This window comes from Siphateles boraxobius, unplaced genomic scaffold (assembly GCF_051911475.1).
Source record: "Siphateles boraxobius isolate OS27281-9 unplaced genomic scaffold, OSU_SipBor_1 119, whole genome shotgun sequence".
NCBI lineage: Eukaryota > Metazoa > Chordata > Actinopteri > Cypriniformes > Leuciscidae > Siphateles > Siphateles boraxobius.
This window is the reverse complement of record NW_027508721.1, coordinates 4,413,526-4,441,513: the sequence shown is the minus strand read 5'-3', so window position 1 is coordinate 4,441,513 and position 27,988 is coordinate 4,413,526. Positions and strand designations below refer to the sequence as shown.

General features: G+C 37.2%; 2 protein-coding genes across 4 annotated transcripts; one reads left to right on the top strand and one right to left on the bottom strand.

The window, feature by feature from the left end:
- The first annotated feature begins 482 nt into the window (after positions 1–482).
- fbxo10 (F-box protein 10) lies at positions 483–18,864 on the top strand. Of its 2 annotated transcripts, XM_077204596.1 has the most exons (12): positions 483–794; positions 2,985–3,613; positions 6,658–7,473; positions 9,931–10,080; positions 10,545–10,681; positions 10,822–10,892; positions 11,039–11,191; positions 11,853–12,182; positions 13,387–13,697; positions 14,484–14,665; positions 16,048–16,226; positions 17,376–18,864. In XM_077204596.1, the coding sequence occupies exons 2-11, from the start codon at positions 3,023–3,025 to the stop codon at positions 16,223–16,225; spliced, it is 2,919 nt and encodes a 972-aa protein (XP_077060711.1). In that variant the 5' UTR covers positions 483–794; positions 2,985–3,022; the 3' UTR covers position 16,226; positions 17,376–18,864. The 2 variants fall into 2 exon arrangements, with proteins under 2 accessions (XP_077060711.1, XP_077060712.1); XM_077204597.1 differs by having other exon boundaries at positions 717–794; positions 2,998–3,613; positions 16,048–18,864.
- Positions 17,272–27,180, bottom strand: polr1e (RNA polymerase I subunit E). 2 transcript variants are annotated; one of them, XM_077204614.1, is made up of 13 exons: positions 27,068–27,180; positions 26,702–26,805; positions 26,526–26,602; positions 26,359–26,444; positions 25,864–25,916; positions 24,884–25,028; positions 24,684–24,794; positions 24,508–24,604; positions 23,738–23,871; positions 22,739–22,820; positions 22,481–22,612; positions 19,228–19,400; positions 17,272–17,464 (listed from the first exon to the last, which is right to left on the bottom strand). In XM_077204614.1, the coding sequence occupies exons 1-12, from the start codon at positions 27,123–27,125 to the stop codon at positions 19,241–19,243; spliced, it is 1,239 nt and encodes a 412-aa protein (XP_077060729.1). In that variant the 5' UTR covers positions 27,126–27,180; the 3' UTR covers positions 17,272–17,464; positions 19,228–19,240. The 2 variants fall into 2 exon arrangements, with proteins under 2 accessions (XP_077060729.1, XP_077060722.1); XM_077204607.1 differs by lacking the exon at positions 17,272–17,464 and having other exon boundaries at positions 19,105–19,400.
- Positions 27,181–27,988: the final 808 nt, after the last annotated feature.

Here is a 27,988-nt window from a genome sequence, read left to right as displayed (position 1 = left end):
TTCAGTTTTGTTAAGGGTTTTTCTCACGTATTTCACTTCTGTAACTTTCTTAATCATAGCTACTCATAAAATAAATTATGTCAAAACTTTTTGCATTACAATTTATTTAAAAATGCCTTTGTCTCAGCCAGATTACTACTTACTGGCAAGGACTTTTAATTTGAATGAGAAACGTGTGTCATTTCCTGTGCAGGCAGTAATTGAGATATTTAAGAAAATTTTACTAATTTAGGTCAATGTTGTTGGTTTTTTTTTTTTGTAAACATGGAACATATAGATGATAGTGAAATCGTAATTTTTACATAAATCATATAAGAACCACTTACAAGATTACCATAGTTTGCTGATAAATTATTAAATAGAGGGTGGTCTGCAAGTCTAGTCGAAAAAGGCACACGAATTCCCACAACAAAGCGATGCGTGATTTTGATCATCTGCTTGGCCAACAACATGATGCGCGTGCAAGGAGGCATAGAGAGGGGGGAGTTGGGGGGTCGAAAGCTAAATATCACGTGTATTGTTGCACAGTAAAAGCCATGTTGCTTAACAACTGTGTCAGACTAGAGGGAAAAGTTGTTGTCCTTCGTAAGAGAGAACATCCCCCCGCCTTCTGATTGAACAGACGCGAGCCCTGTTTTCCACGCCTTTAAAAAACAAGGAAAATACGCCAAGAAATACGAGATTTTCACCGGATGGGTGTTTGGTTTCTACCTCGTAGTCGTAACCTAAGAGAAAACCGGCCGCGATAAGCTATACGTCTGATAAAATGCTTGTTGGAAACAGTATTGTCAGAGGTAGGCTCGTTTGTTTTTCATTGCGCTTAATCACAGATGGCAGCATCGTAACATGTCGTTGTCACGCAGATATGAAGTTATGCTGCAGAAACGGAGGATGTGTTATTTTCGTTTGCCATTCCCCCTTTCATTTGAACTTAAGTCGAATGCATTCATGTCTGTTTTCATTTGTGTGCTCTTTTTTGCTTCCTGTGTTGCTTTGTTATTCCATGCTGGTCAGGGCATTGTGATGCTATACTGTCTCTTTGCCAATAATAAATATGTTAGCCTTGCATATACATTTTGTTGCAAAAAGATATTATATGCACAGAATATATCTCACAGAATGTCTTTATTATAAATTTCATTGAACCCTTCCAAATGTTTTTTGTAAATAATGCCATGTTATTTTCGGCGATTGGCAACAGGCTTTGTGACACTGAATATAAGCAAACATAAATAATGTAGAAAATTAATTAGTTTTAATAATATTTTAATGTTCTATCTGTGATCCTTTAGTGAAAGAACCTTTCAGCATGTCATGCAGCCCTAATTAGCTTTTTATAAAGCATGTTTAAAAAATATTTTATCACGTCCCATGAATTTAAAATTGGAGATAGCTATTCTTGTGTACATTACCATTCAAAAATTTGGGTCAGTAAGATTTCAAATACAGTCCTGTGGGAAAAAAATGAAGCCTAAATAAGCCCCAAATGGCTAAACGCTAGCTTTTAATTGTCTCAACCACAAAATTTTGGTCAGGAAATTAGCAAAATTTATACAAATGCTGCCTCAGAAAAACATCAAAGACAAGATGATGTTTTTGGCAGAATATGGGAAGTTGTGTGTGGATTTGATAAATCACAATGAAGCGTGACTTGCATGGTGATGTTCCAGAGCGTCATATTCAAAAATCTGGTGAGAAATATAACAATAAATGCATCTCTACCACATTGAAGCATAGAAAAAAGAGACTCTGTCATTGTGTGGGGAGCCTTTTCAGCTGCTGGTATTGGTGAACTGCTTCACTGTGGAAAATCATTTAATGTTTTGGAGTACAGGATGCAGAAAGGCTTGCTTTCCACATCTAAAGAGAAATGATCAGATGTTATTTTTAACAAGGGCTTCTGCCCAAGTTGCAAAGACAACCAAGAAGTGGCTTGAGAGCAAGTCCATCGGGCTCATTTTTTGGGCTGGTCAGAGTGCAGATTTGAACCCTGTAGTGAATATGTGGTCATTGTTCTTTGGACATTTTTCAAATACTCACGATCCGTTTGAAGCTATCAACATTGAGTGGAACAACACTGACTCCTCTTCCTGTAAAAGTTGTCTGCAAGTGTACCTACACGGTTTAAACATTTAGGGAGTCACTTTATCTACAGTACTTGTGCAATTCTTGATAATTTCTAAAATGGTTAAGACCATAAAAGACCACTAAATATTTAGCTATATTTGGCTTGGCACTTTTTTTTTGCCCAGGAGTGTACATGCTGTTCTTTTAAACTTTATATTCATAAAAAAAAATGCACAGTGGTTTCCAACATTGATAATAAGAAAAGTTGTTCTGATGGATCATGTTACACTGAAGACTGGAATTACTCCAGTCTGACTGCTCAAAATTCATCTGTGCCATTACTGGAATAAATTACATCTAAAAAATATTAAAATAAAAAAGAGTTTTTTTAATTTTATATAATGTACTGTATTTTTGATCAAATAAATCCAGCCTTCTATAAAAATTCTATAAAATTTATTTCAATAAAAACAGAAAAATATCTTACAGACCTCAATCTTTGGAGCGGCGGTGTATACACATTTAAAAATCTCTTTCTCTTGGGAACAGACCAAAAAATGAGAGTATCCTATAAGCATCCCATAATTCCAAGTAGTAATTTGTAATTCATGTTTAAATAATTTTTGGTTATATATTTTTTTAAGGTGTCCTTGTTACACTGTAATCATACTTTTAAGTACTGAGTAATATTAAGTAACCACATGTAGGGTTAGGGTTTGGTTTTGTTTGGGGTTAGTTGCGTGTAATTATGCATAATTTATACTATAGTTTACTGCATGTAACATATGTAACAATGACACTAAAATAAAGTGTTACATATTTTTTTAAGAACAAATATGTCAAAACAAGAAAGCAAACTAATTACAATGATATTTATAATTTTAATGAACAAATGCATTTGCCCTGTTTACTCTAAGGTGATCTTCCCAGGTGAGGTGGTTTGGTACTGACAGATATGGAGGTGGGAAGTCTGCCTGTCGAGCTTTGGCGGCTCATCCTGGCATACCTGCCTCTGCCAGATCTGGGTCGATGCTGTCTGGTGTGCAGGGCTTGGCGGGAACTCATTTTGAGCTTGGACAGCACACGTTGGCGGCAGCTCTGTCTAGGATGCCCTGAATGTCGCCACCCAAATTGGCCCCGTCGCCCCCATCTGCCCCCGGTGTCCTGGAGAGAGGCTCTCCGTCAGCATGCTCTTGCCAGCCGAACCTGGACCCAGAATGGCTCGGACCTCCACTCGTCTGCCTGCCTCCACCTTTTCCGCCGGAGGAAAGACCGCAGGGTTTGGCATGTTGGCACAGTGGCAGGGCGTGGGTATGAGACTTTTAGGGGGGCGCTGGCTGCAGCAGGGCCGTACGATAAGGTGGTGCTCCATGCTGGTGTATACGAGGAACAGGTGGAGGTGTCCCTCAAGGTGCCTGTGGAGATTGTTGGAATGGGCAAGTTGGGGGATGTATCGTTGTTGGTGAGCTTTGATCAACAGTGCCCGACGGCGAGACTGTGCAATCTGGTATTCATGCCAGCGTGGTTTTCACCTGTGGTTTATAAGGTGAGCCTTGATTCTTTCACAAGCCCATACATCCACATCAAAAGCATGCAAATTGTAACATCTGTGCTGTGCATATTCATTTACAAAAAGTGAAAACAGCTAGTCATACATCCATACATTTTTATATTTAATTACTTCAGGCCTTTAAAGGTAGGGCAGGCAATTTTCAAAGACGCAAGGAATGGCGGGCTAGCTTTTGAAAGCATAAGATCCCACCCTCCCTTCAGAGTGTCTCCAAAGCCACAAGTCCTTCAAAACGCATGTATGCGTACAGCAGGGAGCAAACAAAAGCGTCACGAGAGACGGCGTTAAACTACCTCATGTCTCAAAGCACATAACATTACAATAATAATGAACATAACTTAAAGAGCACTGACCTGTATCACCTGACAGCTGCAGATTCATTTAGATGTTGATAGTGTTGCCATTAAAACATATAAATTCGAGTCACAAACCGCTCTTGAGTATAACGTCACGGGTTTCATCTCTTCCAAATTATAGTAGTTATGGCGTGAACGTAGCATAGCTTGTTTTTTTGGTTTAGGAGAAACTGTAAAAAGTGGCTCCTGTTTCGTTTGCGGTGCTCGGTGACTGACGTCTGTCTAACTCTGCATAGCATGAAACGTGCTGATGACGTGTGATGTCAGCATGAGCAGGGTGCGCAGAGGTGTGAAAATATATATGTTGACAGGCAGGTAGTACATGGTTTCGTTGCAAACATATAAATACATTTAGAACACTTACCTTTGTGATTGCTATCAGGATGTGAAGAGATCAACAAGTATAACAAAAATATTTCTTGAACAAATCACCTACCCTGCCTTTAAACATCAGTGTTGGTGTTTCTTTTCTCCATGTTTACTGAAAACAATTTGGAATATAGCTGTATCCAGTGATTCAAAACAATTTCACACATCAATCAGATCACATCTGTCTGTCTGCCTGACAGCCAGCCAATCACTTCGTCTGTCCGACTGTCAAGTCAAGTCAAGTCACCTTTATTTATATAGCGCTTTTTACAATACAGATTGTATCAAAGCAGCTTCACAGTGATAACATGAAAATAATATAACAAAGTTTGTTTCTAAAAGAAAATTGCGTCAACGTCCACCTTAAGTAAGGCAGATCAATAATATTATTGAATATTAAATATCCCCAACTAAGCAAGCCAAAAGCCAAGGCAACAGTGGCAAGGAACCAAAACTCCATCAGTTGACAGAATGGAGAAAAAAACCTTGGGAGAAACCAGACTCAGTCGGAGGGCCAGTTCTCCTCTGGCCAACGAAGGAACAGTGCATGATTCATGATTCGGGCAGCATTACAAGTCAGATTGGACATTTAGAATATTTATCCATTTCCATCTTTTGGAAGTCCAAGTAATCACGCCGGTGTTGAGACGAGTTGTTGAGGATCAGTGCCGTCCACCATAGAGGGTCCATATCGCTGGTGTTGAGTCGTCTCTTCACAGGCTTTGTGATTGGGGCATCTGAAGTCTCCGTGAGAGGCTGGATACAAACTGGAGCTGACGAACGCCGTTTTTCTGGGGACTCGCGTCCCGAGATAAAGGCAGAAAAGCAAAAAGGGAAAAATAATTAGCGTAGCTGCTGTTCATAATGATTTCCATAACACGGGCGTAAATGATAAAAAACATGAAGACAGTGATTCTTGCGTCCCAGAGTCACCCCCCTCCGTCCCCCACTCAACTCAGCCGTGCTTACTGACCTCTACATCCCTCCTGCTGCTGAGACCTAACCACAATCTCTCTGCAACCCAACCATACGCGCCGACCCGTTTGACTAAGGCTGTCGAGCCCCACTGGTGCGTTAATATGCAGTTTCAGTGGCAACGGTTCCGTATGGCATACCACCTACCGCAAAACACAATATCTGCCCAAACACCCGTCATTCACGCAATATACACAGGATCGTAATGACTGTAAATACTATGCAACCTATACAAATAACCTACAGACTCTTCAAGTTTTATTATATTAAATGCGTTTGATCTGATTCAGCAGTGGTATAAAAGGTAAGCATTATGTAAATCAGTCAGTAATACTACTTTTTAATTGATACGGAACTTGATAGGTAACCAGTGTAGAGATGATAAAATTGGTGTTATATGATCATATTTTCTTGACCTAGTAAGAACTCTAGCAGCTGCATTTTGCACTAACTGTAGCTTGTTTATTGAGGATGCAGGACAGACAGCTAATAAAGCATTACAGTAATCTAGTCTCGAGGTCATGAATGCATGAACTAACTTTTCTGCATCAGAAACAGATAGCATGTTACGTAGCTTTGTAATGTTTCTAAGGTGGAAAAAGGCTGTTCTTGTAACATATGAAATATGATTTTCGAAAGACAAGTTGCGGTCTAGTATAACTCCCTTTTACTGAAGTTGATAAAGTAACAGGACATCCTTCTATATTAAAGTTGTATTGTAAGTGATTTTGTGGGTAGTTTTTTGGACCAATAAGTAATACCTCAGTTTTATCTGAATTTAGTAGCAGGAAATTACGCGTCATCCAGGATTTTATATCTTTGAGACACTCTGTCAAATTAGATAAGTTAGTGTTTTCATCTGGCCGTGATGAAATATATAATTGAGTGTCATCAGCATAACAGTGGAAATTAATTCCATGTTTTCTTATAATATTACCAAGTGGCAGCATATATATTGAGAATAGCAGAGGGCCTAACACCGATCCTTGCGGCACTCCATAGTCTACTGACGTTATCTTCGATTTTTCCCCTTTTAAACAAACAAAATGGTAACGGTCCGATAAGTACGATCTGAACCAGCTTAATGCCTGTCCCTGAACACCAGTGTAGTTTTGTAGTCGATCCAGGAGTATTTTATGATCGATAGTGTCGAACGCAGCGCTAAGACTGTCTATCTAACATTATTTGTCATCAACTGTTCTATCTGAAGATTGATTAATATTGGTTCCATGTGTCCCTGCCACTCTGTAACAAGCTTTACACAGAAAACCCTGCTAGTTTTCCTATAGTGCAATAATTACATATTTTTTTCATTCTTAGACATCTTCTGGACATGTCCAGTTGGACAACTGCAACTTTGAGGGCTGTCAGCTGCATATCCGGGGTCCAGGGACGTGCCAAGCTCGTTTCTGCTCTTTTGCCCAAGGCAGCTCTGCCCATTTTCTGGGAGTAGCCATCAGTTTAATGGACAGCTGTGAATTCTCAGGGGGCGATTCCGCCTCTGTCACTGTGGAAGGTGGTCCGGTCTCTGAACGCAACTGGGCCTTCAAACACCTGGTCGCCTTGGCCAAGACCTTCACCATGATTACTAGTAATGGGTCAACTGAAATATCTAACCAGGGTGGAAAAGAAAGCATGGATGCTGGTAGTCATGGAAACACACCCTTGGAAGGAGTAAACACAATGAAGGACTGGAGTAAGCAGGAAGTAGATTGGGAAACAAACTGGGCAAAACAGAAAGGTGGAGATAGTCTCCTTCCAGGCCAGGATGGTACAATGATTGAGGAGGATGGCATGGAAACATCAAGTGAGTCAAGTGAGGAAGATGATGAGCTAGATGGGGAGAAAAGCACAGCCTTAAAGCTTTCATATGACCAGCATGGACTAGCGCATCTCTCCAAAGTGGATATGCCTGATTCTTCTGCTTTTCCTGCACTGTTGAGCCTGTCTGCAGAGCTGCAGAGGGACGCAGAGGCGCGGGAGTTGGTCGCATCAGTTCAAGGCTGCCTGCTGCGCCGCTGTCTGCTGCGGGATGGAAAAGGTGGTGTGCATCTGTGCAATCATGGTCAAGCTCGACTGGAGGCCAATGTGTTCAGGGGGCTCAACTATGCAGTGCGCTGCATCCAGAATGCCAAAGTGTGTAAAACATGTATCTTCATGCCCTTTAAAGATGAAGTATGTAATTTTGTCAACGTTAAAATTCCTTCTCCAAGTTTAATGTGCAGAGATGACATTTAGTTGGCCGATTTCCCTCTTCCAGCTCTGTGGCGCAGCAGGCTTTATAGTGTAGTTGGGTTTAAGGGTGTGGGAAGGGTGAACAGTGTAATTGTAGATATAATTACAGAAATTAATTACAGCTTGTAATTAAGTTTTTTTTAAGCATATATATATATATATATAAGTACAATGTAAAAACATGTACTGTATGTACACAGTAGTTGCTTTGTATCAAATGATCAATTGAAATGTTAGTTCATAGTAGTTAAATACACTTCATATAAGTGGGATCAGAATGTCATTACTGGACCTTCCGGTGAAAGCGACATACTTCTCTCTGGTCACGTATGCAGGACTTCTCCAATCATTTCATCTTCTTAAACCCCTTCTTCAAGTCCCCGTACTACATTTTTTCTTTTTTCTATAATCTGTTACATTCGGATGTCACCACAATCAGGTCACGATACAGAAAAAAAAATCTGTTGCCACTTCCGCACATCTTAAAATCAATATCCATTTTCAACCTGTACATTATAATATTGTGATGCCTAAGTTCACTTGTAGCATTTAAAATTGTAACTTGTTTTTTATTTTTATTTAATTTGTAATTTATTTATACAAAATAATATAGAATTGTAAAATCGACCAGTTTTCGGCTATAACATTAAAAAAATTATCGGCTTATTGGTGTTGGCCAAAGTTTGAAAATAATTAGCTCATTCTTGCTATTTGTGCCTGGATTTGCATAATTAAATAAAGTATGGAATACACTAAATGCCCATATATTTGCCCTGAATTACAGTTTGGAGGAGTCAATGCTAGTTGCCGAAAGAGATTTCACAGAATGACACGCAGTGTATGATGGGCACAAACTATGATTCCATCCAGTCGGAGGATATACAACATGTTTGATATTTTGAAACTATTTTAGAACACATAAATTTCACATGTCATGTCATGCATCTTGGATGCAACGAGACGCATATTATTGCAGTTGTGTAAGTTGTTGTGTTCGAAAAAGACTTAAAAAACTGGTAGTGTGATCCTCGTTTGTGTTGTGTATTCCGGCCTTATCCCGTCCTGCACAGTTCGTACTACAGATATGAATGTTATCTCAGTTTATGCAGGTTGTTTGGGCACCAGCGATCAGAATTCCAATTTTTACTTGGCAGATGTTAAAATGGCAAAAAAGCAAGCACTTAGAACACCCTAGCAACTGCATAGTAATACTCAGCAACCAGTCAAAACACCTTAGTAATGGCATAGCACCTTCCTGACAACTATCCATAACACCCTAGTATCATGTCAGAGCCTTCTGCACAGGCAAGCACCAGCTACATTTTCTGAAGAGATTTTTTTCATTCTATTTTATGCTTGCAAGAAGCGCAACAATTAAAACCAGCAGATTTAAAGGGTTAGTTCACCCAAAAATGAAAATTCTGTCAGTATTTACTCTCCCTCATGTTGTTCCAACCCCGTAAGACCTTCGTTCATTTTCAGAACACAAATTAAGATATTTTTGATTAAATCTGAGAGCTGGCTCACTTCACCATAGGCTTCTTCAGGGATTGAAACTGCCCAGCCCCGAAAAGTTATTAAAGACATTGTTAAAATAGTCCAAGTGACTACAGTGGCTCAATCTTAAGTTTATCAAGCGACGAGAATACTTTTTGTGCGCAAAAAAAACAATAATAACTACTTTATTTCAACTATTCATTTCCTTCTCTGTGGGCCTCTTGTCAGTTAAGGTGGTATGGTTGCGTAGAGCTACGTCACACGTGGCTCACTATTGGCCGACGCTGGTCATGTGTGTGATGCGTGTGACGTACAACACAGAAGCGCTGCGCTATTATACTTGTGAACTGACTCGAGGCCCACAGAGAAGGGAATGAATAGTTGAAATAAAGTCGTTATTATTGTTTTTTGCGCACAAAAAGTATTCTCGTCATTTGATAAACTTAAGATTGAGCCACTGTAGTCACTTGGACTATTTTAACGATGTCTTTAATAACTTTTTGGGGCTGGCCAGTTTCAATCCCTGAAGAAGCCTATGGACTAGTATGGAGGAGTGAGCCAGCTCTCAGATTTCATCAAAAATATCTTAATTCGTGTTCCGAAGATGAACGAAGGTCTTACGGGGTTGGAACAACATGAGGGTGAGGAAATACTGACAGAATTTTCATTTTTGGGTGAACTATCCCTTTAATAATATCTGTAATCATAGAAAATATTTCATGACATCATCTTCTCTCTTTTTTATCTTTCTTTCATGTTCTCTTTCACAAATCTCTCTCTCTCTCTCTCTCTCTCTCTCTCTCTCTCTCTCTCTCTCTCTCTCACTCTCTCTCTCTCTCTCTCTCTCTCTCTCCTGTTTAGATGGTGATGTTGCGTAATGAAGTGTGTGGGTGCAAGGCGTCTGGTGTGTTCCTGCGACTCTCTGCTCAAGGTCTCATTGCCGACAACAACATTCACTCCAATGGAGAAGCGGGACTAGACATCCGCAAAGGGGCTAATCCTATCATACTGGTACACATTTCTTTTAATACACTGCAAAAAAACCAAAAAACATCCAAATTTGCATTAGATTATAAGAGTCAATATCTCTTGAATCTTATTTTCCTTTGCCCAATCGCAAAAGAAAATCTCACCTTAATCATCAATCTAACCAAATTACCACCAATTTTAATATTTTACATGATTCTGCTTTTAAATAAATTAGAAATGAAAATGCTTTAAAAACAAATTTGAAGGGAGTTTAATATATATATTATTATATATATATTAAGTTTTTAAGAAGTTTGTGTATATTTAAAGGTAAACAAGAAAAATACTAATTTAAAACATTTTGTGTAGTGTAATCAAATTAGAACTAGTGAAGTGGAAAGAAGTCTATAAGATATTTTGGAATTTCCACTATCCCATAAAATGTTCTATCTATACATATAAACTGTTTTTTTTTTTTTTTTTCATTTCTCTTTTCCTGGCTGCAGTGTAATAGAATTCACAGTGGCTTGCGTTCAGGGATCGTTGTACTAGGCAACGGGAGAGGTTCCATTCGCAGCAACCAGATCTACGGCAACAAGGAAGCTGGCGTGTATATTCTCTTTAATGGCAATCCTGTTGTCAGGTATGCAGTGCAGGCCTGGGATCTTGTGTTTTAATGCAGATCAAATGGGATAACAAAAACCATTCGATATATTTGTTTGTTAACATGAAACTAATAAAACTAAAGATCTGATTTCCTGTTTCTTTCTGTCTTCATGATAGTGGAAATCACATTTTCCAGGGTCTTGCAGCAGGCGTTGCTGTCAATGAGAACGGAAGAGGACTGATCTCTGGTCTGTTTGACTGCAGTACCATTTTCCATTTAATTGTTTATAGGTTTTTTAAGCACTGTAGACCTTTCCATTTTAAGTGTTTCCTCATGCTCCTGAAATGGCTAAATCAATTTTAACTGCTGCTTTACTATTCCCGTCTCTGATAGAGAATGTTATTAGGCAGAATCAGTGGGGTGGCGCTGATATCCGTCGAGGAGGCGATCCAGTCCTGCGCAATAACTTCATCTGTTATGGCTTCTCGGACGGAGTGGTGGTGGGAGAGAGAGGGAGGGGTCTCATTGAAGGCAACCACATTTACGGTGTGAATATTTCAGCTTTTTGCATTTAAAGCATTTGGCAGATGTTATCCAGAAATTGTTCATTCTGTTGCAAATATGTGTGATAGAAATTAATTTTGTGCGTGATTGAGTGCCATGCAACACAAAAATGTGTGCCCTGACACAAAGGCTGCATCCAAAATCATATACTTCCCTACAATAGGCGAAAAACAGTATGTGAAAAAAAAGTATGTCCGGATTCACTGTTTCTCAAAAAAGGGTAGGCAAAAAGTACCAGGATGACCTACTACTTCTGGTGAGATTCTGAAGAGCGAATATTATGGACACACTACTTTCCCATGAGGCCACAGAAGAAGATTTATGAATGGCAGTGAAGGGACTCAACTGATGCTTGGAGGTCACATGATAATGGCATCATGGAGAATGTACTGTAGTATGTCCGGATTGCATTCATACTATACACATTCATACTATATAGATTGTTCTTTTTTAGTGGTCCTGAAGTAATTACTTATTCAAAATAAGTACCTTTTTAAAGAGAGTATGCTATTTTGGATGCAGTCGCAGCCCAATACCAACTGATTTTAAAAGGATTTTGTTGAAGATTAAGATGAAACAAATCAGAATAAAGATTTTTTTTTTTTTACATCATAAATGACTTGCATTCCCTTGTGTTTTGTAGGCAACAGAGGCTGTGGAGTATGGGTTATGTCATCTAGTTTACCTCAGCTCATTGGAAACCATATTACCCATAACCGCATGTATGGGCTGGCTGTGTTCTGCCGGAAGGACACAGAGTCTGCAGTGAGCCGAGAGGGCTATCGATCTTTACAGGACAGGGAGAGAGTCGTCGGTGTTGGAGAAAGGGACAGAGGAGGCCCGGAGAACTTCAATGAGGAAGGAGAACTGATGGCATGGGAAAGTGATATCGATAGTGAAGATGAGCGCTTTTCCACTCGACGGCCAATCACAGTTGCCCTAGTCGAAAACAACTGCATTAGCCACAATGGAGGTTAGTTGCTGTTAAATATCATGACTCTTTTGCCGCATCTGGGATATTCAAATTACACAGCTACTTTTAGAAGTTGTTTTAATTTTGCTGATAATTGGAACACATGCATTTTTTAATGTGAGTAGTCTGTCACTATTCACACATAAAACGTGGCTAAAATTTGTTGCTACAATATTGGGATTTTTTGTGCATGTCATGTGCAGGGCTCCATAGATTACAATTTAAATGTTGTTTAATATTTTAAATGTACATTTTTCTCTTTTGAGAGAAATGTATTTTTATTTCAGGGCTGTTAAATTTATTAAATATGCTGTACACAATTTTTTAACGAATTAATTTGATGATGACGTTTCATTCTGACTTTCTGAAGTCTTGTTTAAATCGCAAAATGAATCACATTTATTTTATGCTTTTGACTTTCTACAGAGTTTATTCTTGCCACTTTCACCTTTTGCGACCGCCTTTGTGACGCAATATTCTCTGAAGCTACTTTGGAATTATATTTTTAATGGAAAGTGTTATTCAACTATATTAAAATTTGAAAATGTTTCTCTTTGGTTACTTTATATATAACTCTAATAGTGAATACAAATATTTTGTTTACTTAAATTTTCAGATAATACTTTAATATTAAGCCAATTATTTAATTTTGGAAACATGTTGTTTTTACAATATCATGCTTAATAATCATGCTTCAATGTCTTTAAACATGAAATATATAGTTGCCTTTATATTTTAGTAATGGGGTCCTTCATAGGGGGATCAGGTCAAGTCCAGCTATTTGTATAGCGTTTTTCATAAGCATGGTATCAAAGCAGCTTTACAGATGTTAATATCTTCCTTGAGTTGAACATACTTATATGTCTAACTTTATATAAAGATCTGGGCAATAATGAAGTTACATTTTGTAATGAAATAAAAAGATCAGGCATTTGCTATATATATATATATATATATATATATATATACATATACAAACTTTAGAGCTTATAGAGTTTACAATTTTGTGACGATATAAATAACCATGCAGCTGAGATTTGCTATATAAAATGTACTATATCATCATATCTGGTTGCCCTTTTGCCATCAAAAAGTTCTAAAAACCCCTAGTCGGCTTCACCTGAGTATCTCTGTCATACATGTTCAAATTAGATTGACATCTCACTCACTTCTGTGTTCATTCTTCTCTTCTCTGTCTCTCCAGCTGTCGGAGTGTATGTGAAGAGCAGTGAGCCTCTGAACGTGGTGTCCAACATGGTGAACAATAACAGAAGAGCCGGCATGTCTATCATTCAGAGCGCTCAGCTGACACGTTTAGTTGGAAACTGTGTCCTCTGTAATGGCTGGACGGGAGTGGCCGTGGAGAGAGAGTGTCGAGTAGAGCTGCGCGGCAATGGGGTTTATGGCAATGGATGTCACGGTGTCTGCTTCCGAGGCGATGGGCTCATTGTGGAAAATGATGTGGTCGGAAATAATGCTGTTGGAATACGAGTGATGGACAATGCAGATGTTAAAGTGAGTTTGCTTCATACAGAGGCTGTGTCTGAAACCAATATACAGAGGTAGATTGTGTGTTTGCGTCACAACCGAACAACAGATACTGTTATTTTAATGGCCAATATTGATACTGATTATTTTTGTGTAAGTATCCACAAAAAGACAACTATTTTCAAAAATGATTTTTGACATTAATAATTAAACTAAAATAATTATTAGACTGCAATAAAAAATGCGGATAGAACTTTTTATTATATACACTTAATACACTATATATAATGATTTTATTATTATTATTAATATTTATTTATCTCAATAATATTAATACATGTATTGTTGTTGTTATTTAAATCATAATTAGCCTTTAAAAGTTCTTGCTTTTCCTCAAAAATTTCTCTCTTTTAAAACATTTAACTAATTAAAAAATATATTATTTTATACAATTATATTATACTTTTTTAAGTCATCATCTGTGTCTCTTCCTGACTATTATATCACGCAATCCTGAGCGCACAAATTGGTGGTTGGTTGAAAGAACATTGTGTCGGATGGAGCAGTTGAAGTGGGAAACTTATTGATAAATGTGCATTTTTTTTCTTTTTCATTTTTATCAACTTTTGTTTTTAATGAGAAATAAGCTAATCATTAAATATGTATATGGTTATTACTAAAGCCTACATTCATACCAAAGCATTGGCTGTGTAGCAAATCCTTAGGTTTCTGACGCTGCCCATATACTGTTTGATCTGCAGTTCTGAAAGGGCTCCTGCTATCAGATGTTGACATTTGATATCTGTTCTGCAGGTCTTACGGAATCGCGTTCAGGCATTGCGGGGTTATGGGATTTCCGTAAAGGAGCGGGTCCGAGGTGTGGTTCAGGAAAACCTGGTTTATCAGGGCCACCCTACGAGTACTAAAACCCCCATACGGACAAACACACAGAACATGGAGTGTGTTGTACTTAACAACACTCTGCTCAGACCCAGGTAGAACACACACGTAACAGACACAAAACTCTATAAAAGTAGTCTATAAGAAATAAAAGGCAAGTTTCACATGTCTACAATATATATCAAAATATATAGTGATGCTCCAAAAATGATTGAACAAAACACAAAAAACGAAAGTAATTTTGCTGAAAGCTCAAACTGAAAATAAAGTTTATATCAGTTAATTAATCAAATTTATTTGATAATCAACTTCAAATAAAAACTTATATAATATATATCCACAAGCTGTAACTAATAGTAAAGAGGAAGAGATGATTGGTTCAATTCACCCAATTCGGTTAGTTCACCTAAAAATGATAATTCTGTTCAATTCATCAATTACTCACCCTCATGTCGTTCCAAACCCGTAAGACGTTCATTCATCTTCGGAACACAAATTAAGTTCTTTATAATTAAATCAGAGAGATTTCTGTCCCTTCATTGACAGCTACACAACTACAACTTTGGCACTTTAAAAAGTTCATAAAAAGATTGTAAAACTAATCCATATGAATTGAGCCGTTAGTCCAAAATTTCTGAAGAGACACGATCGCTTTATATGATGAACAGATTGAATTTAGGTTTTTATTCACATATAAACATTCATCAACACACACATTAGTTATGATTAACAGAAGATCAAGCATGTTCTGTTGATGCGAAAAACCAATGAGGTTCATTCTCGTGAGTTACGCAGCACATGAACCAATGAGGTTTGTTCTTGTGCGTCAAGCAGGTTTGGTTGAGCTTCTGTTTATGTTCACTGATCAGTGTTTATATGTGAATAATGCCTACATTTAGTCTGTTCATCATATAAAGCAATCCGGTCCCTTCAGAAAATTTGGACTAAACCGCTCAATTCATATGGATTAGTTTTGTAATCTCTTAATTATTTTTTGAAGCATCAAAGCGGTAGTTGCGTAGTTGCCAATGGAGAGGACAGTACTGGCTCAGATTTTTTCAAAATATCTTCATTTGGTTTGAAGATTGCACAAAAGTCTTACGGGTTTAGAACGACATGAGGGTGAGTCATTTTTGGGTGAACTAACCCTTTAAAGAGAGTTGTTTTGTTCATGCATCAACTGAAAATAGCATAGACTAAAATATCTTGGTTCATGGAAATGAAGACAACCCAGCCCTATTGTGTCTACATGTTTATCTATTGTAGCTTATCTACATTGTGTGCATGAAATAAGACACTGACACGGTCAAACACGCCACTGGAGAAGTGCCAATTAAACGTCACCATTTCGGTCAATGATTTCTGCCCTCTGTCTCAGCCAAAGCCAAAAATTGATTAAATGGTTGCTTAAAATTCACTGGATTACTAATAATATATGGCATACTATATTTGACCTCTACTACTCTTTCTGTTGTAGATCAAAAGCCATTTGGGCCCTGGAAAATCCATCTCCTCGTCCCCACAATACTAACTCCTCTAGTGTCACCCCTGCCACACTCCCTGCTCACCTTGCCATCACCGTGACAAACAGAATCTCTGCCTCTGTAGAAAGCGGTTGCCATAACAACGGCAGCATCTTCTGCTCAATTTTATGAGGTACATAATTCCTGGCTTTATAGCTCAACGATGGATCAGATTGAAATTCATAAACATGTTCCCCTCAACATGAAGAACATAGAGGAGGTTAAGGCACTGCTTCAACATTCTAGGTTGGATGATGGACAATTGGATTAAGCCTCAAACACTTTGACATCCAAATGACCTAAAAGCACTTTTTAAGATGATTAACCAATGTTAGCTTGTTTTGAGTCCGAGAATCAAACTATTATGGATTAAAGGTTCACCCAAAAATTTAAATTCTGTCATCAATTACTCACCCAAATGTCGTTCCAAACCCGTAAGACTTTCGCTCATCTTCGGAACACAAATGAAGATCTTTTTAATGAAATCTGAGAGCTTTCTGTCCCTCCATTGACAGTCTACACAACCACCCCTTTCAAGCCCAGAAAGCTAGTAAAGACATCATTAAAGTAATCCATGTGACTTCAGTGGTTTAACCTCAATTTTATGCATATGAAACAATTTACCACTTTATTGACAAATTATTAATCTCCAACAAACGTTCACAAAAGCACCACAATGCACACGTGATGTTGACACGAGAGCAGACATTGTTACGTAGCAACATGTTGGAGATTACTTAAACCACTGGAGTCACATGGATTACTTTAATGATGTCTTTGCTACCTTTCTAGGGGGCTTGAAAGTGGTAGTTGTGTAGACTGTGAATGGATGGAGAGAAAGCTCTCGTTCCGAAGATCAACAAAAGTCTCGTGTTTGGAAGGACATGAGAGTGAGTAATTAATAACAGAATTTTCTTTTTTAGGGGAACTATCCCTTTAAGACCTTTTATTTTTGTTTTTCATTCTCTCGGAAAGGAAATGAAGCTGGTCTGGGATCAGTGTTCATGAGCAATTTACTGGAACACTTACTGGAGTTTGTATTTTATCCTGTTTCTTAATTCTGTTTGGCTAGCAAACCAGCTGAAACCTGCCGCCATGTCCAATACAGAATAAATTTGTCTCGGGAAAGCTTGCTTTTTTGTTTTTCAGAAACAAAACTAAGAATTGTTGGAAGCAAATCAAGATAGCAATTTTTTTTATTTAAAAAGAAATCCTATATGATTCAGTAATTCACATTATTTTCATTGTCCAGTGAACCTACAGCCTGTTGTTATCATTTCAGCCATTCACACAAAGTCAGGAGGGACCCAAGTAGAAGAGACACATATCACGTGGCTTTCCCCCTCTCTTCCCAAAAGACCAGAACCAGTGCTGAAAATAGAAGATAAACAATGTCAGTGCACCTTGGGAATTGTAGTCCTGCTGGCTTCTGCTGAGATTCTTTAATGGACAAAAACAAATATGCACGCACTGAGTACTGCTGCCAAACAAGTGGCAAACTGGCAATATTTAACTCTCCTTTTAAAACCCTCTAGTTTTATGCACCTGTGGACATTACTGAAGAGTTTAGTTCTCGAATGACCTGGCAACCCTTGGAGAATTTGCAAGAACTTATCAGAAGACAGACAATTTAAAGATCTTAAATGTGATTTTATAGTCACTGATTCAATATGCCTTTCCATGAATCTGAATAGCATTGAACTTTACTAAATATTGAGATATGCAAAAACTGCTATGATAGCTGTTTTGCTATTTTGAAGACTGTAAGCAAGACTATCATATGTCGCTCCAGCTAAATAGTGGATATGTATGAAATCCCTTTTGAGACGTTGTGATGTCAGAAACCTTAATAGGTATGAGAATAAAAAGAGACTGATGAATTGTAATTTAAAGGGTCTGTCCACCCAAAAATGAAAACGGACACAAAAGAAGATATTTTGAATAATGTTGGTGAAAAAATAGCTTTGTTCCCAATTATCTCCATACTATACTCAAACAATACTATGGAAGTCAATAGAAACCAAAACTGTTTAATTAGCAACATTATATAAAATATTTTTTGTTCTGTAGATTAATGTCATACTCTCATGTTGTTCCAAACCTGTAAGCAAATGATGACAGAATTTTCATTTTTGAATGGATTATCTATCAAAGGGCTTGAAACAGTTTTTTTTTTTTTAAGAGACCATGGCTTTGTTCGGAATGGAATCCTAGCTTACGATTTATTTAAAGTAGGTTTTATTCTGAATCCAAGTAAACATCAGATGACATCATTGCTTGCGAGTGGCATCCAGTTGTCAAATTGCCATTTAAAAATTAATAGAGTAAAACCTTTGGCAGTCTGATTAAATGACAGTGTTTTATCAGTAATTTCAGTTTATTCATTATACTGGAAATGAAAGTTTACTCCATGGCCTTTGCATTGCTTGTAAAACGTGGTAGATGGTTGGATATCCTGAATTTTTGCACACTGTGTACAGTATACATGCTATACAGGAATAGTATGGAAGTATGCCATTTCAAACATAGCCCATAACTAAAAGGATTTTGTGATGGGATTTCCTTCCAGAACACTAGACCTTATTTATCGAAAGGTAGCCATCTTTGTTAGATTTACAACAGGCTGTTATTATTTTAGTAATGTTTTCATACCAATTGCTGGTTTGATTTGTAAAGTGCAATATGTATCTACTAAAATGTGCCTATTTTTACAGTATGGTTTTTATTCTTACTGAGCAGTATAAAATATAATCGCTATCATTGAAAACTGACTATTTTCTGTAGGTTTTTTTTGTCTTTAGTCACTGCATAGATATAGATTTGATTCCAAAAACCCCTAAGACATTTTTCACAGGAAAAGCATTGCAATCCTTGTGCTCACAAGCTAGACATTAACAGCCAATCAACACAGGTGTAGTTACAGTCATCTCAAGTATACGCAAATTAAACTCAATATGGACCGATTTTGCATCAGGTTGTTGTAAAACTAATCAGAACACAGCTAACTCTGATTTCCATTTACAGAATAGTTTATTTTCCAATTCAATCTTACAAGAACACTAAATTGAGCACATTTGTGAAACTGCTAAATGAAATGCAGTTATGGCCGGTTCCTACACAGCTTAGAAACGCACTACTGTCCATGGCTCAGTTCATCCTCTTGCGTTTCTTGCGTTCCACCCGTCGATCATAATGCACCAGTGGAAGCACCAGAGAGGCCATCCTGTGCTCATCCTGCATCCCTTCTCTATTGGAGACAGTCTGACGGGACAGGGTCAGTCCCATGGCCTTGGCCAACTCTATCATTCTGCAAACAAACATTTGAAACCATGTCAAAATAAAGATTATAGTGTTTCTCAACATTTTTTGTAACTTTGTTTTTTAGCATTATAATTAAGATTACTTAAGACTGAATTCCTGAAACTGAAATTAAATAATTTTATAATTTATTGAAGCAACCCTGGATGTTTGCTGAGGACCTCTAGTGAGACCTGGACCTCTGGTTGAGAACCACTGTCTTAGACCATCACAAGAAAGAAAAAACAAATTGTGCATATCTAGTTTGAGCCTAGATAAGGCCTCTAAATTATCAACATGATCATACGGAGCCCCTAAAAGAGACATGGTGATGGGAAACATTTTAATATATATTTGAGTTTTGCTTGCAAAACTTTTGCGTTTCCCCGAGAAACTTTGCATTCACTTGCAAAACTTTTGTTCTTTGCAAGCGAACGCAAACATTTTGCGAGCAAATGCAGTTTCTCAGGGGAATGTTAAACATTCGTTAGAGAATTGACAAATAATAAAAATATAAAAAAATCATATTTAGGGCCCAAGTACAAAATATTTGTTCAACCTTTCGGGGCCTTAAAATGCTCAAAAACTTTGCACAAACGTTGGAATCGTCTGCCATCAGGTTGTCATGGGGCGCTCTTGGGCGCATTGCTTTTCTCATATAGTAACCAAACTTCATACAGTTATAGATCTAATCGGGCCAAACAACTTTCGCACTCTAGTTATACGCCAGCCCAACAGGAAGTTGACTATTATGAGTTGTTTGAAAAAAAAGCATCCTCTGGAATTTGATATACTCCTCTTAGGGGATTCATCCGATTGCAACCAAACTCAGTCGGCAACTCGCCATGAAGTCCAGACATTGAGGATGCTAAATTGCGAGCGGATTTTTGATGTCTCGAATGGTTTGGCGTGGCGAGGCAACGAATTTATGATCAAATCAGTCAGAAGTTATAACATACTTCCTGTTTCTGATGAAACTTCAGCGGTGTGTTCATGGTTATAGCGCCACCAACTAGCCGCAGGAAGAGTGTCACTTTCAAAATGCTGTAAAACCACCCTCTTATTTTTGACGATTTGCTTCAATCTTCATCAGAATAATTTCAAGATACAGCAGATTTACACCCGTGAAAGGATTCTTGATATCTAGAATACTGTTGGCATGGCAACATCAAACTTTATATTCTTTTTGGGTGTTTTTGAAACTTGGCATACACATCATAGTCAACCAGAAGACATGGGCAAAGCCTTAGAAATGGGCATGGAGAAGGGGCTCTATAGCTCCACCATTTGACTAAAGTTGGGGGTTAGTTTTACCCAGTCACCAAACTCTGTACATATACTTTTGTTCTCATCAAGCTGGACAATTTTCTAATTTAGCACCGACCAACATGAAGTCAGATATTTTGATTTGAATGTGCATTTTTTTTATTGATAATCAGGCTGCTCTGAATTTTTAACTACTCTTTCTAGGGGATTCATATGATTCACACCAGACTTTTGTGAACATGGTGGCAAGCCATTTAGATGTTGTTAAATTGTGAACGGATATTGGATATCTTAAACTGTGTTGCCAAGAGATTAAAGTAATGACAAAAAGAGAAACAGGAAGAGCCTCATAGATTAACAATCATTTTACATTTACCCAGTTTAAATGCATATTGCCCGTTGTGCACAGTTGCCCCTAAAGCCACCGGGGTGGCGCTGGAGCCAGTCATCACTGCTTGCAGCTATATTTTTTTTCCTTTATGTCCCTTTAGGGGCTCTGTATGATCAAAACTTTGTAGAAAAAAATATCGTACACAATCTACTACATGCCTTCTATCGTCTGATTGATAGTTTATACTTTTTAGCATGTAAAAGGCCTTTCAGTAAAATAATGTTTTATAAAGTAAACATAAGACACTGGACTGAAGTAACAGGTTTACTTGATTATCAATACATAATGCATCATTTTAGAAAATTCATCTTTAAGGGTTAAGTTAACCCAAAAATAAAGCAATCGAACTAAAATTTTGTCATTAAATTACTCTGGTCGACTCTCTACAAATTTCATTCATCTTTGGAACACAAATTAAGATATTTTTAATGAAATCTGAGTGATTTCTGTCCCTCCATTGACAGCTACACAACTACCACTCTGACGCTACAAAAAGTTCATAAAGAGATCATAAACTAATCCATATGAATTGATTTACATGATGAACAGATTGGATTTCGGCTTTTATTCACATGTAAACATTCATATCAACTCACACATCATTTGAGGTAAACAGAAGCTCAAGCATGATCGCTTGATGTGCGAAAAACCAATGAGGTTCATTCTCGTGAGTTACGCAAAATTAAATCGTTTTCATCATATAAAGAAACATCAAATAAAGCGATCGAGTCTCTTCAGAAAATTTGGACTAAACCACTCAATTCATGTGGTTTAGTTTTACGATATCTTTATGAATTTTTTTAAGCATCAAAGTGGTAGTTGTGTAGACTAACAACAGAAATTGCTCACATTTTATTAATAAGATCTTCATTTTTGTTCTGAAGATGAACGAAAGTCTTACAGGTTTGGAACGACATGAGGGTAAGTAATTAATGACAGAATTTAAATTTCTGGGTAAACTAACCATTTAAAATTTGAGTTTCAAATATGATACATCTGGCTACTGAGTAAAGTTTGTCACTCAATCATCGTTGTATTGCATTGTATTTTGTCACAAATAACTACAGAGCTTTGACCAAAAAACTAAGCATTTAAATAAAATCCTAAGACATATATTACTGTGAGATATAAATTGACAATTGACATTTGTGGTTACTATAATGCTATGAAGTTTTTGCACATAAATATCAGCAATTGCACCAAATTGCATATTGCTGTTGAGTTTGAGCCTCTGGATATATTCTCCTACAGTATATCATACTATATGAGCCATAAAAGCTTGAAGTATCAAACATGATACTCAGAAATTAAAAAAAAGAACATGTAAACTTTTGTCGTAAGGTTCAATAAACTATTTCACTTTAAAAATCTGAGAATTCACTCATATGTCAGGCTTTACAGGGATAATGTGTAGAATACTACATTTGACTGACTTTTTATCGCTGATGTCCATGTCTCTGTGTAAGAGTGTGAGGTTAGCCGTCTGATCACCCATGTGCAACAGTAAAGCCAAACAGTGAGAAACCAGTTTCAAACGCATGGATGTCGACACTGTGTTCCTGAGTCTGTAGAGGGAAACATAACTTGAATTTAATGGCCATTGTCTGAAATTTCTGAGGTTTTGTATAAATAAAGGCAAAAATAAGTCAGAACAGGCTGCAGGACTGTGCCTAGTTAGTATACACACACACCGGCCGTTGTGGAAACTCTCCACTGTGAAATTCTTCAGCACTTTGTTGTTGATGATTTTGGGACATCCATTCTCAGTGCCAACTTGCAAAAGAGAGTGAAAATTCTAAGGTTATTTAAACGTAAAAAAAGAAAAGAAAGATGAACAAAGTTTAGGTCAGATTTATGGGCACCCCTGATAAATATGATCAGAGATGGCTGTAAAAAATATATATATATATAATCTGCATTGTTTATCCTTTTGATTTTTTTTTTTAACTAACCTTTGAAGTAAAATAATTAAAAGTGTGTGGGGGCACATTATGAAATATGTGTTTTTGAGAAAAACATTTTGGCCACAAGTATGGGTACCCCTATAATATTTTATGAGTAAAATATCTCTTTAGTATATTCCCATTAATATTTACAGTTTTTAGCACAACAGGGTGACTAGGAACATGAAAGTGTCTAGCTATGGAATAAATAGGAGACACAAAGGCCAAATGCTCCTCGCTCATCCAGAAACAAACTCCTGCATATTTCTATAGGGACCGGATTCTATGGTCAGATAAAACTGTAAAAAAAAGCTTTTTGGCAGCAAACCCAACAGATGGGTTGGGTGCAAACAAGGATAAAAAATGAAAATGAAAATGAAAAAAGATTTTACATGGTATCATGGATTCTAGCAAATACCAGCAGATAAAAAAAAATCAAAACCTAGCCGCTTCTGCTTGAATTCTTATAATGGGCCGGGGTTGGATCTTCCATCAGGACAACGATCCAAAACAAACATCAAAATCAAGCCAAAAATGTGTCACGGAGTACAAAATGAAGCTTCTGCTATGACCACCCAGTTCCCTGACCTGAACCCTTTAGACCCATCTTTGATCATATTTAACAGGGGTGCCAATAATTCTGACAACAACCTTACAACCAGTATTCTTGAAATCAATACATTACCACCATATCATCTACTGGCACAGACAAACTAAAGAATTTAACTTTGTTTCTTTAACACTCACATTTGAAGGATACGCTACGTTTCTGTAGTGAGACTTTGATGAGGAAGGACAGGTACCAGGCACAACGAGACTGTCTGTCACGAGCTGCATCCTCATTGGGAAGTGATTCAAGATGTGTAAGAACAGTCTGCGGACTAGAGAATACATTTTTATGAATAAAAACAAGCATTTCTATCATTAATCTGGAGCTAAAAAAATTAGCCAAAAAAAACAACAACTTCTCCAGCCATTTTCGAGATTATGGTGTAAAATTATTTTCAAAACTTATGCCGTGTTGGAATCACAATTTTAATCTCTGATATTTCAAGATCATTCAAAATTCAGTTTGGGGTCAGTCATTTCTTTGAAGAAATTTATACTTTTATCCAGCAAGGATGCAATAAATTGATCAAAAGTGGCAGATTTTTACAACCTTTGGAAATAGAAGGTAAGGCGGATATGCCGTCTTTGACCGGCGACGCAATAACACTGGCTGTTACACTGGTTAAAATGGCTGATTTCTCTGGATTTAAACATTGGAAACATTTGGGATAATGCAACTACACAAGTCAACAAAATGTATAACATTGTTCTAATGGTTTTTGCATGTTTTAGTTCAAAGCCTTACATATTGTGCCTTTAAAATAGTAATAATTTTAATGTTTTACAACTCTACCATTTTACAAACAAATCCAGCCTTGGTGGTTATAAGAGAATTCTTTCAAAACTTTTAATTGGTATGTGTTTGTTATCATAAAAAACACTTATCAACGGCATGATGTTCTCCATACCCAAGCTCAGCTCTCATCTTCTGCAGGTCTTCAGGGGTCAGCGCTGCCATCTTCATTCCAACATCCTTCAGTGCATCGAACTCAATTGGAGACAACACTAGAACAAAGTTAGGGATCTTGACACAGAAAAAAAAAAATTTGACGTGGAGAACCATACATAGAACTAAAAAGGATACATTTGTCAAAGGGGTAAACATCTTCTGGTTTTTCTGCTGCAGTGTTGCACGGGGGGAGGAAGAGGAGGGCCTCTGTCTTTGCCTCACTTTCATTAACTTCATTACGCAGAGCTGAGAGACAGAATTGAAGAGACATTGCTGTTAATCCTTTTCAATGCGCAGTTTAGTCATGAATTGTGAAAACCCATACTGTTACTTACCTTCCACTCCTTTCCGATCTATGACGTTGTTGGCAGCCAGTGCCACAGCCTGCTGAAGCATTTCGTTGCCCACCTCGTTGAGTCTCCTGGAGCTCAGAGCACGCTTCTGTTTAGTCGTCCCGAATGCTTCAATGAGAGCATCCACCTGTGCCCAGACAGAGAAAACACACGTACGGTTTATGACTTCTTCAATGACGCACATGTTTTTCATTTTATTAATTGAAGTACATTTGGATATTTTTTGGCGGGCTCAAAGACATGTGTCTAAGGGGGATTCAACTGTCCTTATTTCATAATAAAGTAAAAAGCTGAAAAGCAAAAAGATGAAATTCTTCAAAATAAAGCTTTAATAATAGGTAGTTTGGAATAATATTTGGTAATTTCTTAGACCACATGACTTTGACACAAAAGTTAACTGCATGTTTTTATATGTCTAACCATTGGCAGGAGAAAAAAAAACAGGAAATGATATCCTGCCAACTCTCAAGATTTAGTGTTAAGGCGAACAAGTCTCTTAAAGTATGCATGAAATCAAAATTATCAATTCTGATTTTTATGGAAAATTGCAGTGTTCATAATAAATGATTTATCTGTGCATATTTTTTTATTAATGTGTCCTCATAATTTTTAATCAACATAAAAGCATTTTTAAAACTGATGACATGAGCACTGGCGCAAGGGTGGGACAACAACGATCCAATCAATCCCCACTGAACAAAATGTTTTCCTCATTTGAAAAGCCATTTCCCTCGGATCCGTCACAATAGAGAAGAAAATTATGATAGAAACTTCTGTCTTATGTATAATTTTATAATAAGGCAAGGTTAGTTGTTTTTAGTCCCCAAAATATTATAATATTCAATATAAATAATCAACTTTGTAAAAGTGCTTTTGACTTGACAATGGTATAAACATTTTTCAAAACCAAGTGAATATAAAAAATTAATTTCTAAGAAATAGGCACATATTCAGTTACTCGCCTTCTCTCTGTAGGTCTCAGCTTGCTTTGTGTTGTCATCTTCTGTGGATTCACCTGAAGACACACACTCAACAATAAACTTCTCTTTCACTGACATCCTGTCTAACAAAAAAGCACATGGCTCCTATCTCGATTGTAGACAACAACATCACTGTTGAACATTAAAGAATTACAAAGGAGCCATGACAAAAAAAAAATTTGCAAACCTTATGACCAATAAATTACTTTACCAATCATTAAAGATTTAATTTGACAGAAATTACACTCACAGGAAGCAATCTCAAGGTGATAAGATATTTCAGTATTATTCACTACTTATACAACAATAATATTATAACTTACACTGAACAATAATATCAATAGACTTTATTATAATTAATGACTTTGAATCTTGAAAACAATCATTTTAAAACCTCTAATAATTTTCCATGACCATGAAGAGCCCTGAAAAAAATTATGCCATTAATATCATACATTACAAATGTGCCATATTTACCTGGTATAACAGGCAGCATATTGAACAGCTGAGCATTGTGAACATTCATTTGCATAGTGCTCTTGTCCAGAACTCCCACAAAATACCTGTTAACGACCATTACAATCCCATTATTCAGAGATCCAATTTGTCATTCAACTAATCAGTTTTTATACAGATCACCTCACCTGCACAGATTATTACATTGCGATGATCCAGGCCCAAAGTTGCTCCCAACATAGGGGAGTCTGTTTGATTCCGCAACCTAACATGGGAACAGAAAATATATCTTTACACCACATACGCCATAATTACTTCAAGACCTAAAATAAAAAATGTTTTCTATATGCATGGGTAGTTTTACCACAATCCGTCTGTTTTTCTTTCTGGGGTTGACTCCATCTTCGTGTTTGAAGAGTTTGAAGTCCAGATGTTTTGCTTTTCTCACGAGTCCATTAGAGAATTTAACTACAATGAAAAGACTGTGACTTAAAAATATGGAAACGACTTAACAACAAACATCTAGCAATATTTTATGACTATTTTAGCCAACAAACTATCCAACTGCGTACGTTAATACATTGTTTGATTTAGACACGAGCATTGTGCGTTTCCACGTGGGTTCATTAAACACAAAGATGGAAGTGTATTTTTAATAAAGCAGGGCCAACAAAAAACGCCAACAATATATTTTAGTACACCTATGATGATTCGGATATTAAAAAGTTACCAATATACGCATCCTTTCCCGTTTCTTCACAGGATTTCCATGTACAGGTCTCCGCCATTTTTAAGGTTTCTTCGGCTGAAATTCACACGCGTATCTGCTCAAACAGCGACATCCAGCGGTTAAGAAAACTCCATTTATCCATCCGTTTTCTTAAAGTCCCCATGAAATCAAAATGGAATTTTTTGGGCCTTTGGTATGAATATGTTAGCCTTACTGTTATCTATAAGATAGCGTGATCCAAAACAATTACAAAATTCGCATTTAGAAGATATAAGCATTTAAAATTGTCAGTTGTGATGTTAAATAAAGCTTGCAACATGTCAGCGGGAAACTTACAGCTCGTATATTATCTTCTCATGCAGTTACAGATGCAGTGTTTTGACTGAACCACTTCTACTTCTGCTGCAAGAAATGAGAGCACATTTTCATAATTTTCTGGTCCATGAAAGAGCCTGCGTTTGTGATATATTTCCTTCTTCCTTTCCTGCAAAACGCTCGCTCTGTCTGGATGTGTTTCAATTTTTACTAAGGATGCGTCCTGTCACATTTCACACATGTGCAATTAAATAAGACGACAAAGCAGGTTAATTTGTCTACATGCCGCACGAAATCGGAGTAAGAGGCAAAAAACTATATGTGTCGACTGGTTTATGTTTAAGCCGTTTATGACCGTACTCCGAGAAAAGAAAACGGTTTTCCGTGTTTACATGACCACATGCGTTGCCGGCTTATTAAGCATAATCGGATTGTTTTTAAATAAACACGGACAAAAAATTATAAAAATTTTAGGGCTGGACGATATAAACATTGATATGAGTGATCACCTGGATTTAGACCTACATTTAAAGCGTTCACAGGCAAATTTGGTTTATTTTTTTTATTAAATCCAGTCACGAAGCAGCTCTTTTGCCACTCAGTCCG

Bases quoted from the DNA above. Each gene is read 5' to 3' on its own strand.
- fbxo10 (XM_077204596.1), top strand. From the start codon at position 3,023: ATGGAGGTGGGAAGTCTGCCTGTCGAGCTTTGGCGGCTCATCCTGGCA. The intron at 10,893-11,038 runs GTCTGTTTGACT...CGTCTCTGATAG, and splicing joins CGGAAGAGGACTGATCTCTG to AGAATGTTATTAGGCAGAAT. The intron at 14,666-16,047 runs GTAGAACACACA...TTTCTGTTGTAG, and splicing joins AACACTCTGCTCAGACCCAG to ATCAAAAGCCATTTGGGCCC.
- polr1e (XM_077204614.1), bottom strand. From the start codon at position 27,125: ATGGCGGAGACCTGTACATGGAAATCCTGTGAAGAAACGGGAAAGGAT. The intron at 26,445-26,525 runs GTGAGGTGATCT...GGTCGTTAACAG, and splicing joins CAATGTAATAATCTGTGCAG to GTATTTTGTGGGAGTTCTGG. The intron at 24,605-24,683 runs GTATCCTTTTTA...ACTTTGTTCTAG, and splicing joins TGTTTACCCCTTTGACAAAT to TGTTGTCTCCAATTGAGTTC.